The sequence below is a fragment of the Diceros bicornis genome, chromosome 12 (assembly GCF_020826845.1).
Source record: "Diceros bicornis minor isolate mBicDic1 chromosome 12, mDicBic1.mat.cur, whole genome shotgun sequence".
Lineage (NCBI taxonomy): Eukaryota > Metazoa > Chordata > Mammalia > Perissodactyla > Rhinocerotidae > Diceros > Diceros bicornis.
Genome location: NC_080751.1, coordinates 56,714,329 through 56,733,350, shown reverse-complemented (window position 1 = coordinate 56,733,350; position 19,022 = coordinate 56,714,329). Strand labels below are relative to the sequence as shown.

Below are 19,022 nucleotides of genomic sequence, written 5' to 3'. Positions count from 1 at the left end.
CTGATAACTACAGCCGAGCTCCAAATACTCTTGAACCCCTCTTGGAAAAACAAGGAAGAGAGAGAAGGGAGAAAATGAAAAAGGGAGTAAAAGTAGGAAGAAACAAAGGGAAGAGAAGGCAGGCACCCAACTCTGTCCAATATTCATTCCTTTATTATCGACTGTGTTAATTTGAACAGGGCTGGGGCCTGCAGGCTGCTGGCAGCACTGAGCTGCAGGTGCACGTCAGCTCAACAGAGAGGCCTCATCCTAAGCCAAGGAGACAGAGGGTAATGTTTTATATATATATTTATATATTACATATGTCCTGTATTGTCATATGTATAGAGTGACAAGAATGGGCCACTGCATTGTTAACTGTCATCCCAAATAAAGACCATAGCAACAGACATGGAAATTTGGTCCTAATCAAGGCCCTTATTTTGTCAATCAAATGTTTGATACATCAAAAGGAAAAGAAGAGAAAGAGAGAGAGACAGAAACTGAGATCCAGCCACCCCAGTGGCCGTGTTCCAGTATATATTACGCTGAGTGTAGAGTGTCTTCTGTGGAGGTAAGCACACACACAAACACACACACACACATACACACGTACACAAAACCGCAGGCAGGAGCTCCTCCTCCGACCACACCTCGAGCCCAGCCCTCAGACTGGGGGTGGTGAAGTTGGGTATATTGTGCTATAAGACTGTGAGGGTTGAGTGACCAGACAATGCAGAGTCCAAGTGATGAATGGGGGTGACACGTGCTGCTTCATCCACAAACAAGAAAGAGGTCAGTGGGGGAGGCTGCCCGACACGAGCCGGGAGGGTCCCCTGAGCCCAGGCCACCTGGGGGATTTCTATACACAACTCCTGTCTCAGCCACAGCTCAATCTCTGATCTGAATCCTGAGTCTCAAATAATCTCTTGGGCTCTGAGGAAAAATGTTATTTCCTTGATGGACAGGAGCAAATGGCAAGTGAGCTGCCCAACCATCTAGGCCAGTAATTACAGCAGAAATGACAGCATCATTGAGTTGAACCAAACCATAGCTCGGTCCTTAGAGCAGAACTTGAACTGTGAAAGAAGAGGTCATGTCCCGATGGAAAGAGAATAACCAGGTAATCAGCACCCCCCCCCCCACCTCCCACAGACCAAATTGCAGGCAGATCTGTCAGTTTCATGTCTTTACCCCAAGGACTAAACTCCTCATATTCTAGGAACTGGATTATTCCTATTAGGAATGCCCACTATTAGGGCATTTTGAAATCCTAAACCACTTGTTTTCTTTCATGATTACCTCTTCACTCCTCCATCAAAATACACACTGAAAAAGTAAGTCAAGGAAAACTAATCTCTCTCTCTCTTTTTTTTTTTGGTAGAAATTTACTTATCACTTGAGATACCAGGAGACATCTTGGGATGTGACAATGGAAGGTGAGGAGTACTTCCCTAGGGACCAATTTGCACAACGCTGAAGAAAGGGTCAGCTTTCAACACAATAGTGTCCAGAAACAGGGGTAATGGGCAAAGTTGACAGATTATGCCTGGGTCTCCGTCTCCTATGCTAAATGAGGGGAAAAGCAATAGATTCTGATCCCTTTGCTTAGCCAAGGGGAGAATGGCGTTGATCTCTCCCACTATGAACTGGGATCCAGCAGCTGCAGGGAAAATGATCAAAGCAGGAAGGAGTAGCATCTCAGAAATGGGGAGGTGGCTTGATCATTTGTTGACCAAAGTTACTTCTCAGAGGGGACAGAAACAAAGAGACCTAGATGAGGGACTTCCCTTGATGACTGTCCATGTTGTCTCCATTACTGTTCCATTTCCTGCAGGTCCCCAGGAGGCAGCAACTGGTTGGTTCATAATTCCCATCTTGGGAATGTGGGCAGGAGGCAGAGTTTGGGAAGCCATGAGTTCTTGCCAAAGCTGAAGAGCATGGGTGGTGTCGGTGAGGTCTTTTAAGTCCTTGAAAAGGAGCCCGAGAAGCCGAAAGAGGTTGTCTGAGGCGCAGAAAGTGGAGAGCGGGGCTCTCTCTGCTGGGAGCACTGTCAGGATGTCTCTTGTCCTCAGGGGACATCTAGCATTTTTCTAGTCCCAGAAAGTGCTTAGGAGCTGCTCACCTTCAGCATAGGAGGAGATGGAGATTATGGAGCGAGACAGGTAGAAACAGTACTCTCTTCCCAGGCACTGGCCACCTTCCCTTCCGGGGGCAGCTGATGGGGAGGAGCTTGATGTCTGACTCGGGGGGGAGGGGTCTAAAGTCAGAAGAAAAGGAGGCTATGCAGTGACCACAGCAGGCTCAGGCGAGGGCATCTCTCCCACACTAACTGAGCTCCACGAATAAATAACATTAATTAAATAAAGGAGGCTAAGAAGAGCAGGCAGAGGCACGGTCTGCCAGATTCTCACCCCCTCATACATATGCACACGCACATGCACACACACACACGCACACCGAGCGGCAGGGGAGATGATACAGGGTTGGCTGCCCCATTCCAGGAGACTGTCAGATGGGCAGCCTGACCGAAGGTTGTCACTCGTGGTCTAGCACGGTCGTGGGGTGCAGAGCAGCGGAGGCCAGCGAGGCATGTGTGGTTGAGGCTGGAGGCCGCTGAGGACTCGGGCACCTGCAGGGGGTAGGGATAAGGTGGGTGAAGGGGGAGGTTGGGGAAGTGCAGAAAACAGAAAAGTGAGGACTTTCTTCTCCCTCATCCTGTTGCTGTAGGAGCTCCACCCCCACAGCCCCAGTTGTCACCCTCCCTTGGTGCCCTTTGGGTATAACCAAAACCCTATTCAGCCTCGATCAGCCCATGTGGTTTCCACGCCTTCTAAGTCCATTGCCCACTCTGACCATGGTGGTACTGACCAGGACCTGGACTTTCGGACTTTAGACGTGGAAGGTCTTTCCAGAAAGCTGTCCAACCGCATAAGCCTCTCCATGTGTAGTGCACGAGGGTCTTGTTCTTGGTCATGAGAAAATTCCATCTCAAAGACAGCTGGAGGAGACACATCCAACTCCAGAAACATTATGTTTTCAGCCTATAGTGGGAATATCAGGCCAGACATGAGCAGTGGCCCTGATGATCATACCTTCTAGGCGCTCAGTATATTACTAGGTGTAGCAAGGTGAGGAGGTAGGCAGATGAAACAGAGGCTGTGAGCATCACCTCCCTTGGGCTCTCTGTCCCCTCCCCCCTTCACTTCCCAGCTTCTTACCCTGTACCTGGGGTGGGACCCCATTGCCATGGCAACCCGAGCATACTGGCTGATAGGCCTCTTGTAGCCCACCGCAGACGTTGGCCGCTTCTTCATTTGGCTGCTACTGCTGTAGGGAAGAGCCTATATTAGAATGGATTTCCTTCGAACGCAGCGGGGAGATGATATCATGAGGAATTAAGTATCATTCAAGTAGCCCGGAGGGCCTGAAGAATGCAGATTCTGGAGTTTTCTTCTCTTTGCTCTAATACAACCTGACAACTAAAACTAGTACAACACAAGGAGGCACATATTTCTTCACTCTTGTTGCTTCAATTTTTTTCCACAGTAAAAAGATTTGACTGAGGGCTGGAATGAAGAAAGGAAAATCCAATCTTATTTTGGCTTTCAGACTCATATACACACTACACAAAACCATCGATGATCAGTGGTTCTGCTTTTCATATTCCTTCATAGGAGTCAGCACAATAAAATGATTAAAAACTCAGACTTGAAATGCAAGGGTCCCCAAATAGCCAAAACAGTCTTGAAAAAGCACAGAGTCGGAGGACTCGCATTTCCCAGTTTCAAAACTTATTACAAAGCTACAGTAATCAAGGCTGTATGGTACTGGCATAAAAACAGCATATAGATCAATGGAATAGAATTGAGAGTCTAGAGATAAACTCTTATATTTACAATCAATTGATTTTCTCTAAGGGTATCAAGACCATTCAATGGGGAATGAATAGTCTCTTCAACAAATGGTACTGGGACAACTGGATATCCACAGGCAAAAAAATGAAGTGGGACTCTTACCTTGCACCACATATAAAATTAACTCAAAACGAATCATGTAGATCCAGCTATCCCACTACTGGGAATCTATCCAACGAACCAGAAATCAACAATCCAAAGAGGCTTATGCACCCCTAGGTTCACTGCAGCATTATTCACTATAGCCAAGAAGTGAAAGCAACCCAAATGTCACTCGACTGATGATTGGATAAAGAAGATGTGGTGTATGTGGTGGCCTCCCATATAAAGTATAGGAAGATGGGGACGGATGTTAGACCAGGGCCAATCTTCCTCAGCAAAAAGAGGAGGATTGGCAACAGATGTTAGCTCAGGGCTAATCTTCCTCACAAAAAAAAAAAAAGAAGAAGATGTGGTGTGTGTATATATATATATATATATATATATACACACACACACACACACACACACACACACAATGGAATACTACTCAGTCATAAAAAAAGACAAAATTGTCCCATTTGCAACCACATGGATGGACCTGGAGGGTATTATCTTAAGTGAAATAAGCCAGAGACAGAAAGACAAACACCACATGATCTCACTCATATGTGGAATATAAACCAACACACAGACAGAGAAAAATGTATAGTGGTTACCAGGGGCAAGGGGATTGGGGGGTGGGCACAAGGGGTGAAGGGAGACATGTATATGGTGATTGACAAACAATAATGTACAACCAAAATTTCACAACGTTATAAACTATTAAGATATCAATTTAAAAAAATGAATCATGGACTTTTTTTGTTTTTTTTTTTTGCTGAGGAAGATTCGCCCTGAGCTAACACCTGTTGCCAATCTTCCTCTATTTTGTATGTGAGCTGCCACCACAGCACAGCCACTGACAGATGAGTGGTGTAGGTCCGTGCCCAGGAACTGAACCCGGGCCGCCAAAGCAGAGAGGGCCAAACTTAACCACTAGCCCACTGGGGCTGGCCCTGAATCATGGACTTAAATTTAAGAGCTAAAACTATAAAACTCTTAGAATAAAACATAGGGGTAAATTTTCATGACCTTAGACTAAGCAATGGTTTCTTAGATATGACATCAAAAGCTCAAGCAACCAGGGGCCAGCCTGGTGGCGCAAGCGGTTAAGTGCGCACTCCGCTGCGGTGGCCCGGGGTTCGCCGGTTCAGATCCCGGGTGCGCACCAATGCACTGCTTGGCAAGCCATGCTGTGGTGGCATCCCATATCAAGTGGAGGAAGATGGGCACAGATGTTAGCCCAGGGCCAGTCTTCTTCAGCAAAAAAAGAGGAGGATTGGCAGATGTTAGCACAGGGCTGATCTCCTCATACACACACAAAAAAAACGCTCAAGCAACCAAAGAACTTTGTGCTTCAAAGAACATCACAAAGAAAATGAAAAGACAAGCTACAAAATGGGAGAAATTATTTGCAAATCATATATCTGATAAGGGACTTGTATCCAGAATATGTAAATAACTCTTACAAATCAATGATAAAAAGACAAACAATCCAATTTAAAAACGGACGAAGGATCTGAATAGCCATTTCTCCAAAGAAGATATACAAATGGCCAATAAGCACATGAAAAGATATTATTAGTTATCATGGAAATGCAAATGAAAACCACAACGAGATACCACTTCACAGTCACTAGGATGACTGTAACCAAAGAAGACAGACAATGACACATGTTGGTGAGGATACAGAAAAACCTTTACACGTTATTGGTGGGAAGGTAAAACGGTGCAGCCACTTTGGAAACAGTTTGGCAGTTCTTCAAAAAGTTTAATATAGAGTTATATAACCCAGCACTTCCACTGGGTCAAGAGAATCAAAAACATATGCCTACACAAAAACCTGTATGTGAATGTTCATAGCAGCATTATTCAGAATAGTGAAAAAGTAGAAATACAGTGTCCCTCGGTATCCACAGAGGATTGGTTGCAGGACGCCCCTCCTCTCCCTTTGTGAATACCAAAATCTGAGAATGCTCGAGCCCCTTAGTTGGTCCTCCGTATCCACAGATGGGAAACGCGTGGACACAGAACCCACAGATACGCAGGGCTGACTGTAACCCAAATATCCATCAACTGATGAATAAACAAAGAAAGCATGGTATAGCCATAGAATGGAATATTATTCAGCAATAAAAAGGAATGAAGTATTGATACGTGCTACAACATGGACAAACTTTGAAAACCTTTTGCTAAGTGAAAGAAGGTACACACAAAAGACCATACATTGTGTGATTCTATTTATATCAAATATCTGGAATAGGCAAATTCACAGCGACGGAAAGTAGATTAGTGGTTGCCTGGGGCTGGGGACACTGGGAAGGATGGGAAGTGATTGCTAACGGGTTTGGGGTTTCTTTTTGGAGTGATGAAAATGTTCTGGAATTTGATAGTGGTGATGGTTATACAACTCTGTGAATATACTAAAATCCACTGAATTATACATTTTAAAATGGTGAATTATATGACATGTGAACTACATCTCCATAAAGGTGTTATTTGAAAAACAAACAAAACAAAACTCAGGCTTGGCTTTTAAAAAGTGCATATTCTTTGACCCAAATTCTCACTCCTATGAATTTTCCTAAGGAAATAATCACAGATGGAGACAAAAATTTACATGCAGGGATGTTTGCTGCAATATTATTTACAACTGCAAAAAATTAGAAACAACCCAAATGTGCATCAATAGGGACCAGTGGAATTATTATTCAGCCATGGGAAGGAATATTATGTAGTCATTAAAATGGTGTGTGGCTCTATGTATACATGAAAAGATTTCCACAACATACTAAATAAAAAAGCAAATGAAAAGATGAAGTTTTTGTTTTGTTTTTAAAGAAATGTGTGTGTACGTTTGTGTGTATGTGTGCATATGCTTAGAAAAAAGTCTGGATATTCAACAAAACGTTAACAGTTATTGTCCTTGAATGGCGTGATTATAGGTGATTTTTATTATCTTTATGCCTTTCTGCAATATCTGAATTTTTTTACAATGAATATGTATAACTTTATATCTAATGAATTATTTCAAACATTCAGAAAAGTATAGAAAATAATATATATCTGTATGCTTACCATCCAGCTTTGTCAAATCTTAACATTTTGTTATACTTAACACCAAATTGTTTTTTTTTTTTTTGGTGAGGAAGATTAGCCCTGAGCTAACATCTGCTGCCAATCCTCCTCTTTTTGCAGAGGAAGATTGGCCCTGGGCTAACATCATGCCCATCTTCCTCTATTTTGTAGGTGGGATGCCTGCCACAGCATGGCTTGATTAGCAGTGCATAGTTCTGCGCCCAGGATCCGAACCTGCAAACCCCACGCCGTTGAAGTGGAGCGTGTGAACTTAATCACTACACCACCAGGCTGCCCCCACCAAATCCTTTTTTACGAAATAAAATGTAGGGGCCAGCCCTGTGGCGTAGTGGTTAAGTTCACCACGCTCTGCTTCGATGGCCCGGGTTCAGTCCCTGGGCACGGACCTACACCACTCATCGGTGGCCATGCTGTGGCAGTAACCCACATACAAAATAGAGGAAGATTGGCACAGATGTTAGCTTGGGGCAAATCTTCCTCAGGGGAAAAAAAAAAAATGTAGACAGTTTTTAAGACACCCATCTCTCTCCTTCCCCAGGTTAATCACTCTCTTGAGTTTGTTGCTTATCAATGTCATGCATGTTTTTATACTTATTTATATATATGGGTATTCATAAACATAATATATGTAGTATTTGCACGTCTATTTCTAAATTTTAACTGTATAGTGTACTTACTGCCTTTCTTTTGTGCTGCTCGACAAACGTTTTTCAGGTTTATCCATGTAGCTCTAGATTATATTATTAATGTTTAACTATATCAAGTATTTTAAAGTTTCAATATAGCATTTTATACATATATATGTTTCATATATATTCTTTTGTTGATAGACATCTAGGTTAATTCTCTTTTTTCCTCCATTAAACACAGTGCTGCTATAAACATTTCTGCATAGGTATCTTCAAGTACATAGTCAACAGCTTCCCTGGGATATATACCCAGGAATGGAATGGTTGTGTCGTAGGGTGTATTCATTTTCAACTTTACTAAATATTGCCAAATTGCTTTTCAAATTGCTCTACGTTCTAGCCAAATTATAGTATATCAGACTTTTTCCTTTCAGCAATTTGATGAGTGTGATATATTACTTTTATTATTCAAAACAAACAAAAAAAGATAGGAAAGAAAGAAAGTTATTTCCATTAAAAAAATAACAGGTTTTGTGGTAAGACAGACCTGAGTTTGAATGCTGGCTCTACCCCTGAGAGCTTTGTTACATTGGGAAGTGGTTTAATATCTCTGAGCCTCAGCGAGCTCATCCCTGTCAGGCAGAATTGCTGAGATGAAACCAGATAAGCCCTCAGCACAGGACACCGCAAGGCTCAACATGTGGCAGCTGTGATGATGATTTATCCCCAATTCCACAATTTAAGCAGGGATACAAACAAGCACTGATAAAAGCCAAAAGGCAGACAGAAGACAGAAGAGGAGAAGAAACAGGCCGAGTAATTCACGGATAGGACACTCTGTCCTTGAAGAGGAGAACAAGCCGTGCAGGAGCCAACAGAACAGTGCCTGCCTTTGCAGAGGAGAGTAATGAGAAATAACATTCTTGTAGTTCACTCTATCCGCAGACAAAAGAGTGCTGGAGCCCACTGAGGGGTCCCTGCTGACCCCCTTTACAGATGAAAACAAGGAAGGAGGAGGCTGCAGAAGCCCCAGCTCACTCTGCTGCTGCAGAGCCTCCGGGAGGCGGGGAGGCTGCGTGCGGGGAGAGCGGCAGCATCGGTGACGGCTCTGAGAGGGGAGCGGGAAATTAGTAAAATAACAAGTTGTCATTCATAAGGTGCCTCTATGCATCCCCTTTGAACTTTACAACAACCTCTTGAGGTGTAGACAGGGCAGACAAGGAGACTGAGGCTCAGACAAGCCACGTGCCTTTTGCGTCCAAGGTCATACGGTTAGGAAGAGACTTGGAATTAAGCCTTCCCAAATATTTTATTTTATGATGCTGCACTGTCTCTCAGGAGTACACACAGAACAGTCTGGGGCTGAAGTGCGCCTGGAAGGCTGCGGGCTCTGGGAGCAGGACAGAAGGACAGGGCTGGGCGAGCAGGGCAGTGGATCAGGGCGAATTGGCAGCCTGACCCAATAAAGATGCCAGGGCTATTCTGGGTGGCATGTGGGAAGAAGGGGCTGGGGGAGGGGAGTGTGTAATTGGGACACCAAACTTCCCTTCTACTCCCTCTTCTGCCCCAGGCCTACTTTCCATGATTGATCCCTCTGGAGTAAGCAGGTCGTGGCAGACAGCCCAGAGCGGAGGCCTGGCTCTGCTGGATCCACTCATCCCAACAGTGACCCACAACAGTTATCATGTACCTAGTAGGTCCTAAGAGCTCTCCTAGGACCCTCCCTCCGTATGGCTGCTATCACAGTATTTTCTCCCCTTAATATTAAAAAGTCCTCTCAGCTCCATCTCAGGGGCTGACCCTATTCTCCTTACCAGCTCTGTCTGATCACCCCTTTCCTCTCCTGTTCTGAAAACAGGCACCCAACATCACAGGGTGTGCTTTCCTTCCAGGTCCTGCACACGCAGCTGCCACAGTAAATCCAACTCTCCCCCGTGCTCTGGTCCCTCTGCCCCGCGGGGCAGCTGTCCACCTTGAGCACCCTCTGCGGGTCTCAACTCTCTTCCCCCTCTTCACACTGCCCCGCAGCCCGCCCGGGAAGGTGGAAACTTCTTCCTGTTGCAGACTCTCCTCAGTTGTCACAGGCCTGGGAATAAATCTGGGGACTCAACCCAGAGCTGAGAATGTTCTTACCGAGGTAAACTTTGCCTCTGTAAAAAAGCAGTTTAAGGTCCCATCCTGATTCTAACTAGAGCAAGGAATGCTCTCTCTCTAAACTTGGAGGCAGCCTGAATAAAAAAATCAAAATCCAAAATAAAAACAATAAACTAAATGGCCCTTCTATGGCACTTCTAAGGGATGAGGGCAAACTGGCTTCTCTGGCGTCCCTGTAATTATGATATTGGCTTATTAGTATGATTGCGACCATTTATTGATCATCTCCTCTGAGCGAGGTACTGGCCTGGAGCCTCCCAGACATTAATCTCATTTCAACCTCAACAATTCTGCAGGGTATATTTATTATCTTGACTTTCTAGGTGAAGAAACTTGGGTTCAGAGAGGTTAAAAAACCTTCTCAAGACCACAAGAAAGTAGCAGAGCAGGGACTACAAATCAGAATGTTCTAAATCCAAAGTCCAGTCTCCTTCTACTGCACCATGACGCCTTTGAAAGGAATCTAGGGTGGCTGGGGTTGTGAAGGGCAAAGGGCTAAAGTTACAAATAGAATTTTGTGAACTGGAAACCATAGGCTACAGACATTGCCAAATACTGGACCCTTAGAAGACAGCTTTGTATACACACGATTAAAAATAAAGTTGATTATGAGAAACTAAAAATAAAAGGTCATACTTGTAAAATAGTTATTGCTGGAGCTGGTTGCAAAAATGTTTTTTCAAAGTAACTTCAATACAAAATCATTGGTGATTGTGGGAGGTGCCTCACCTGAAGTCATTGTGTGTCGACTGGCGGAGCACAGAGATAGCAGATGGAGAAAAAAGAAAAAGGGGTAGACTTCCAAAATAAGTTGATATGGGCGTGTTTCAAGAGTTGCCTGACAATCACTCCTTGTTTTAGAGAGAGGCACAAGGAGGGGTGTGGGGGGTAGACGTGCGCAGCTAGAGTAGGATGAGGGAAAAACGTCCTCGAACAAAAGCTTTCTAAAGGGACAGCGTGACTTTAGGTAACTGCTTTCCAACAATGCTTTTTTCCTCTCCCTTTGAGCAGGCTTCAGTGTGCTCATCCCCAGAATACCATAGGCCAAAGCAAAGCAAAATATTCCACACTCGAATTGAGCAAATGGAACAATGCCCTGATTAGTTAAATATGCTTTGGGAAGAAAGAGCTTTTCCAGCCCTGATTAACTTATGTTGTAAATAGTGGGACCCAGTGCTCCCTTCCCTCCCAGGGAGGCAGCTTGTTCTACAGCCTCAGACCCCATGGCTCCTGGGGCTGAACCAGAGAAAGCTGCGTTCAAGGACCTTCTGCTGTGAAATGAGGGGCTAGGAGTAGCTGATCCTGGAGGTCTGGGCCAGTGACTCGTGCCCCATGATGCTACCCTGAGGCTCTCGGTGCTGAGTCAGAACCATAACTGGGATTCCAATCATGAGGGAATTGTTTTTACTTTATTTTAACCACCAACTGCTGCCAAAAAAAAAAAACAAAAACCTAATTAAAAAAATTTGTTTCATATAAAAACTTCCTAGATCTATTTTTACTTTTCTTTTATATTTTTGTGATTTTAAAGTTCTGAGATAAATATTATTTATTACAGTTATCAGACATAACAAAATGGATAGTGATATTAAAAAAATTTATAGTAGTAATACAGAATCGCATATAGTTGATTACCTGGTATTTATTAATAAATCTTTTTGAAGTAATTTACTGAAGTTTTTTCTTAAAGAAATCTACAATGTGTTTATATAATTTGTAGTTAAATATAGTAGAGAACACTGGTGTGTCATAATTGCTCTAATACCTTTTATTCTTACTCAGATATATATATATATATTTTTTTTTTTCCTGAGGAAGATTTGCCCTGAGCTAACATCTGTTGCCAATCTTCCTGTTTTTTTTTTGCTGAGGAAGAGTCACCCTGAGCTAACATCTGTTGCCAATCTTCCTCTATTTTGTATGTGGGTTGCCGCCACAGCATGGCCACTGATGAATGGTATACACCCGCGCCCAGGAACCAAACCTGGGTCACCGAAGCAGAGCATGCTGAACTTAACCACTAGGCCACTAGGGCTGGCCTCCCTTACTCAGATATATTTTGATATTTTCTATTTAAAATATATACTCTAGGGGCCAACCTGGTGGCATAGTGGTTAAGTTCACATGTTCCGCTTTGACAGCCTGGGGTTCGTGGGTTTGGATCCTGGGTGTGGACCTACACATTGCTTGTCAAGCCATGTTGTGGTCGCGTCCCATATACAAAATAGAGGAAGATGGGCACAGATGTTAGCTCAGGGACAATCTTCCTCAGCAATAAATAAATAAATTAAATTAAATTAAATTAAATATATACTCTGTATGTATTCCAAGCAGGTCCATTCATATTCTGTATAAAATAGCATGGTTAAGTTGTGAATATACTTAACCACAATTTTGAAAAAGCTTGTGAATATATTTATATCTTTACATTTTTAATATAAACTTTTCAGGGAACACAGTCCAACTGGGATCCAGTTAGAAGCACTGCTAACACAGACCTGCAAATGCAGGTTGGGGAGCAACTCTGTGCAGATTTACATGAAAGGGGTACAGATGTCAGGTGTGATTCTTCCCAAAGAGTTATGGAAAAGAAAGCACTACAGAGTAAGCTAAAGTTAGAAGCTTTCGAGGAATGATCAGAGTTTTCAGGTTTTCCAAAGGCAAAAAAAAACATTGAATATTTCTCTCTTTGCATTACTTTCCTCCAGCAAGAAAGACTGTGGGGGAATCAGAAGAGAAAGGAAAAGTGGGAAAAGAACATCACAAGAACTAGCTCCACTGTGTCCAGCCCAGGGCGCCTTTAAAGCAGAAGAGAGGGATAAGAGACAATGGGCTGGGAAAGGCAATAGTTAAACAATAAAGACACTGATCTCTATTTTGGAGGACTTCTTTCTTTTTAAAAGTTATTACTGGTATCTACTCTAAAAATTATTTAAAGTGTGCTTTTTTTTTTTAATAATTTTATTTATTTTTCCCCCAAAGCCCCAGTAGATAGTTGTATGTCATAGTTGCACATCTTTCTAGTTGCTGTATGTGGGATGCGGCCTCAGCATGGCCGGAGAAGCAGTGCGTCAGTGCACGCCCGGATCCGAACCCGGGCAGCCAGCAGCGGAGCGCGCACACTTAACCACTAAGCCACGGGCCGGCCCTAAAGTGTGCTTTTTTAAGACAGCTGTTTTAATTTTAAAAATCTGTGAATAGTTTTTCAGTGTATGCAAACCATTTTATTTTTGCAAAAAAAAAGAGAAGTTATTTAAAAGGTTATTTAATTTAAAAGTTATTTAAAAGGAAGAAAGTAAACAACAACAAAAAAAACAGAAATAAAGAATGGAAATTCATAATCATTAAGCAGAAAGCTCATCTTAGCTTCAGGCAAAGCACTCGCCATGCTCTAAAGTCTGGATCGTGTGCTTAGGCAGTCAAGTCAAAACTGCAGGGACGATGTTTTGAGAAATGAACAACCTCTTCTGAAGCATAAAACTGCAAAACTCAAATTAAGATCCCTTCTCATTTCCAGATTAAAGGAGACTAAACAGGCATGAAAATGCAGTGTATGATCTCAGTTGGTGGGGTGAGGAAGGAAATTGCCAGAAAGGACTGGCTAAAATTGAATTTTGCCTATGTAATAGTATTGTGTCAATATAAAATTTCCTGAATTTTAATCATTGTACTATGGTTACGTAAGAGAATGTTCTCATTCTTAGGAAACACAGGTAAAGGGTCAGGATGTCTGTAACTTAAATGGTTGGGAGTGGGGAATTAATAAAGCAAGATGTGGCAAAATACTAACAATTGGTGAATTTTGCTGAAGGGTATATGGGAATTCTTTGTACTATTCTTGCAATTCTCCTTTTTCAAAATAAAATGTTAAAAAAAAAAAAACCACATGCCTTCTCAGAGCCTCTTTCATCCCATCTCTATCCAATGTAAAGAAATTCCTCCACCTGCAAACTTTCAACTCAAGAACTTTTCTAAGCGCAAAACAACTCTACAGAGCAGAGGTCTCACCAGCATCCCTCTCCAGCAGAGGGCACTGGAGTAGTGGTTTGCAAGCCTGGCTTGCAAACCTGGAAGCTTTGGGAAAAAAAAATTAAGTCCTAGGATCCACCCAAGACCCTTTAAATCAGACTCTCTGGAGCCAAAGTGACAGGTGATTCTAGCTGTGGCCAGGGTGGAGACTCTCTACATTAGACGCTATACTACCGCAGGTCTCTACCTAGATGGGAAAGGTGGATTGTAAGTCCAAGGTGACACCACTGAAAAGTCTTTTACTCATCAACTTGCCACTTACAAGTCTGTGTAGTGTCACCTTGGCTAGGATCAGCCTTTCAAAAAGTAGACAGATTAAGTTGGCATCTGATGTTCCAGTAAGAAGCTGTGGACCTCCACAGCTAGCTTCCCACCCCAGCTTTGGGAAGACTCCTGCTCTACCTTCCTAGGATAGAGAGAGCAAAGAATCTCTGGGGAAGGCACAGGTATCTGGCCTCCTAAACACCTCTGTATACAGATTTTCAGTTAAGGGACAGAGAGGTCCTGCTGGGTGAGGCAGTCACTCTGTTGGGCTTGAATGGCTGGTCGTCTTCTTCATGGCCACCAGCAGAGGGAGCTGCACACTCAGCCAATGGACACAAACTGTACCTAAGGGCTAGGATGTGGAAACAGGTGGAAATGCTGAATCACCCAGCTGAGTGAGGCTATAAAGACTGGATCATATCTCTATCATTTCCTGATCTGATTACTACTCTGTATTCTCCACTGGACACACTGGAGCTCCCAACTCTGTCTGGTTTACCTTCTGTCTGCAGAGTCTTGCACAGTGCCCGACACACAGTAAGGCAAATATCAACTATTGTTGCTGTTTTTGGCATCCAACAAATGAATATTCACCAGACTGGCCAAATGTTAGTATACCCTGTGATTGCCAAGAGGCTGAGATGCTCTTCCTCTCCTCCTGAGGCCTCTCATGGGGTATTCTCTGCATCCCAGGCCAATGAGACATTTTGTTTTTGTCACCATACCCTTCCTTCATGGAGACGCCTCCATTAGGTCCTGAGAAATCCATCCCCCATCTGCATCCTTCCACCCCTCCCCCATCCACAAAAACCTCTGTCTCCCAGCAGGCTCCTGGCCACCCCCAACCTGGGGAGGGCTTGCAAGTCCCTAGGCCCAGACAACTGAGAGAGACTCACGCTCCAGCTGACACGAGTGGCTGGAACTTCCACTGCTCCTCCTCACAGTCCAGGAAAAGCCGGTTCATGATCTTGTTCTTCTCCTCAGGGGGAATGAAGTTCTCGATGATTAGGTACCTGAGGTAGAGATGGGGATTTGGGGAGGGAGAGACCACACGGTGTATGTGAAGCTTGAAGATTTAGAAGCAAGAAGCAAAGAGGCAGAGGGAAAAGAGGACATGGCAAAACCAAAAAATTCAGGGGAGGGGATCCCTATAGAAATAACAGAGCTTGAAAATCACTGCTTCTAATGCAAAGATTGTAGGCTCAGGGCATTAGGGGTTACTTTTGGCCAGCACCCAGCATGCACTCTGAGGCGTTCATCAAATGTAGGTAGAGGAGAGGAAGGAAGAGGAAATAAAGGAGGTAGAAGAAATCCCAGAAGTTGGGCCTCTCCCTCCCCCCTCAGACTTGTTCTATTCCTAAGACACACAGACTCATGGGAGAGTAGACAGTCAAAACAAGGCCTTCAGGAAAGAGAGGAGCCTGTCAGGGAGAGGCCTGGATGAGGGATGGCTGTGAGGACCCAGGTCGGGAAGACTAGGGGCCCTACTTGAGCTTGAGTTCCCGGGTCTGCTCATTCTGCGCCTCCTCCAGGTCCTGCCGCACGCGGATGTACTCATCATGCTGGTCCTGGATCTCCGCCTTCACCGCCTGCAGCTTGGCGTAGAGCTGGGTGGGGACAGGTGCAGCTCAGAGGCTGCACAGTGAGGCAAGGAGACCTCGGCCACCCAGTCTGGGCCCTGACAGCTGCAGGCTCAGGGTCCACCAGCTCAGCCCAGGATGAGGTCAGGGCCTGGTCTGAAGCTCCCCCCTGCTGCCCCACCACGAATTGGGTGCTGCCCCACCCCTCCTACACAGTGGCCTGTTACCTGCTCTCTCTCAGCTGCTGTCAGCCTCGTGGAATGTTCAAATTGGAAGGGACTCAAGGGACCTTTTGGTCCAACACCCTCTTTTTATAGATGAGGAAACTCAGGCACAGACTTGCTCAAGGTCACACAACAAGTCAACAGAAGAGCCAGAATCAGGACCCAAGGATAGGACTGCTGGTCCAGAGCTCAGGGAGGGAAGGGGGCTAAGCCAGTTTGGAGAGTGACCCATCCCACCCCTGCCTCTCCAGGGGCTCTCAGAATAGGGGTGTGGAGGGCAGCACTGACCCTGCTGTCCACTCCTAACCCAGTGAGAGATGTCCCTGGAAACTGCCACTGTGGCTGGGCCTCTGCTTGGCCTGCTCTGGGGCAGCCATATCAGCAACTCGAAGGGCTCTCCAGGTTCTTCCCAGAATCCAGACCCTAGACCCTCATCTAATGTACACGCCTTTCCCCAACAATGGACTTTGCAGGGCCCTGGTAGCCAGATATTCTCATCCCTTCACATGTCCTCAAGGGCCTTGTGCTCCTCGCTGAGCGCCCCCAGGCTCGAGTCTCCTCCGGTCTCCTCGCCACTCCCCTGGCCCTGCTCCAGGCCCAGCTATCCAAACTGACTCACTGGTGACACTGTAAAGAGGGAAGGTACCCAGGAGCATGAGGACGGCAACCGTGAAGACTGGAAGTGATAGTGTTCTCAGCCTATCAGGCCCAGCCTTGCCCAGGAGAAAAGGCTCCAATCTCCCCCACGCCAGACCCCTGCCTTCCCTGACTCCTCCCCCCGCAGCCCAGGCAATGTGACTCAGGGGTTCAGCAGTTCAAGTAAAGTGGGGCAGGGGCCCTAAAGCACACAGCCCCTGGGCAGGTGACTGTCTTCAGCAGAGGCTGCCAGGCCCGCACACACCCTGACCCCATCCTGCTGCAGCATTTCACCTTCTTGAGTTTCTTGGTCTTGACCTCCACCTCCTGCTGCAGGGACGTGTAGGTGCCCCGGAGCTCCATGGTCTCCTCATCTCGGAGCAGCATCTCCTGCTGCATTTCCCGCTCACGGCGTTTCTAGGCCAAGGCAGGGCAGAGGGGCTCAGTGGAGCAGCATGTACTGGGGAGGGCCAAGGGAGCCTGGGGGACAGGCTCACTCTGCCTATCATGGGACCTGGCTTCATTGTGGCCACAGGTGCCAGGAAGGAGAAGGGAGGGTCTCATGGCCCATGTCCACTGCTCCTGCCCCGTCCTCAGTGGAGCCTCTCTGAACCTTCTTCTCAGCTCATATGGCCATACCTTTGCCAGGCACTGCCCCATGTGGATGGAGACCCCAGCCCTAAGAGCTGGCACATTCTAGGGGTGTCAACCATACATACAGATGCCCATCATACTGGCTTCCCAGATGCCTCACCCTCTCCCCACGTAGTATCACAGTTGACTAGTAAGACCAACAAATTGTGGTTCTTGATGATTCAGGACACAGTCATACAGTTGGCAAAGAACTCACACTCTTGTGGAAGGCCCAGGAATTAGTAGCAGGTACCTCGTGGAGGTTGACATCATGGGGAACCACCACTTTCTCTCACCCACCAGCTAGCAGTACCCCTGCCAGAGGCAGGCCCTGGGCTGGTGGACCCATGGGATCCAGGGAGGCATGTCTTAGATTCTCAGCACTTTAATTCTTGGGATCCTGAGTCCATGATGGCTCAGTGCCCTATGCCTCGTAGACATGACCTCAAGGCCACGTGCCCCCAGGGGACCTGAAGCTCCCAGCCCTACCTGCTCCGCAATCTCCTGCCTCTTCAGTTCCAACATCTTCTGCTGCTCATTGGTGTGATCCATGATGTTTCTGCCCCCAATGAGCAGCTTGCTTTCCATGGCCTGGGGACAAAGAGGGGTTAAGAGACAGGTTTTTCAGGGGCCATAGCATCCTCAGCTGGAGAAGTCTGGCTTCCCTGCTCTGTGGTCCTTCAGGAGTGGACACAAGGTGTTTCCCAGATGGGGCCTCATGGCCCTCACTGAGAGTGAGGTTTTCCCCTCCAGCCTCCTGAGCCCCAGCACAAGACTCCCTTTGTCGGCAGGACCGTTAGGTGAGACAAAGAGAGAGAATCCCTCAGGGAATATAGGGGACCTGATCCGTTTGCTTTGGATACAGAAGGAAGGTTGGTTCGCTGTGCCTGGGAGGTGGGTGCGGTGCAATCTAATCCTGGCAATCAGCCCCAGCTGGTGTTTAAGAGTAGGGAGACAGAGGACACAGTCACCGGGCAGCCCAGCCCTTTAGCTAACTGGCTCTGACTCAAGAAAAGGGCTCTCAACACAGGCAGCAGAAAAGCGTGTCATCTGTGGCTGACGTGGAAAGCAGAAGAAAAGCCAAAGGGAGAAGACTCTGCAGCACTAAGGGGCCCCAGAAGCAGCATGAGCTTTGGAGATGGCCAGAAAAACTGGATTCTACCCACTAGCTGCAAGGCCAAGGCTAAGTTACCCCTTCAGTTCTCACACCCGTGATATTGGAGCCGCCTCTCTTCCACGATGGCCAGCAAACATTTGCTGAGAGTTATTTGCTGGGGGCTGAACTAAGCCCTTAACAGACATTATCTCCATCCTCACCCTCAGAGAGAGGGACTATTACTCTCCCCATTTAACAAATTGAGAGTAATTAACCTAAGGTCAGGCAGCGGGTTAACAAAGAAGTGAGACTTGAACCCACCACCCCCAGTCTCACTCTGAGTGCCCGTGCTGTGTGAAAGCCCCTGGCCCAGTGCTTGACACAGACATTCCATAGTCCTTGTTGATTCTGAAGCTTAAATGGTAACGGATTTGTGTAAACTGTGTAAATTGTGACTACATAAAATGCACTTTCACTATTGCTGATCAGAGGGTGTGGCCCCAGGACACCCCAGCTGTCCTCTGATTTCATCCCAGGCCTCCCAGAAGGTTGAAATCACCTTGAGCCACCAGAAGAATTTGGCTGCCTCCCCACTGGAATTTTTCCCAGTGTAACCGGCTGACCAGCCTGAGGGCTCACAAAGCAGGGGCTGCCATCAGAATGGGGGAGCAGGGGGCCCCTGTGCCACCTGTGGGAGCCCC

The 19,022-nt window shown here is 46.0% G+C and overlaps 1 protein-coding gene across 4 annotated transcripts in view; it reads right to left on the bottom strand.

Moving 5' to 3' along the window:
- Positions 1-1,335: 1,335 nt before the first annotated feature.
- The window catches only part of KIF3C (kinesin family member 3C), a 35,405-nt gene continuing 17,718 nt past the window's right edge, over positions 1,336-19,022 (bottom strand). For 2 of the 4 annotated variants that reach the window (XM_058551632.1, XM_058551633.1), the window contains 7 exons: positions 17,715-17,816; positions 16,887-17,009; positions 15,641-15,759; positions 15,049-15,165; positions 3,201-3,309; positions 2,851-3,023; positions 1,336-2,611 (listed from right to left, as the gene is read on the bottom strand). In XM_058551632.1, the coding sequence (XP_058407615.1) occupies positions 2,518-2,611; positions 2,851-3,023; positions 3,201-3,309; positions 15,049-15,165; positions 15,641-15,759; positions 16,887-17,009; positions 17,715-17,816 (837 nt within the window). In that variant the 3' untranslated portion in view covers positions 1,336-2,517. Of the gene's footprint in view, positions 2,612-2,850; positions 3,024-3,200; positions 3,310-12,837; positions 14,505-15,048; positions 15,166-15,640; positions 15,760-16,886; positions 17,010-17,714; positions 17,817-19,022 lie in introns of those variants that run through there. The other 2 variants (XM_058551634.1, XM_058551635.1) reach the window with 2 other exon arrangements.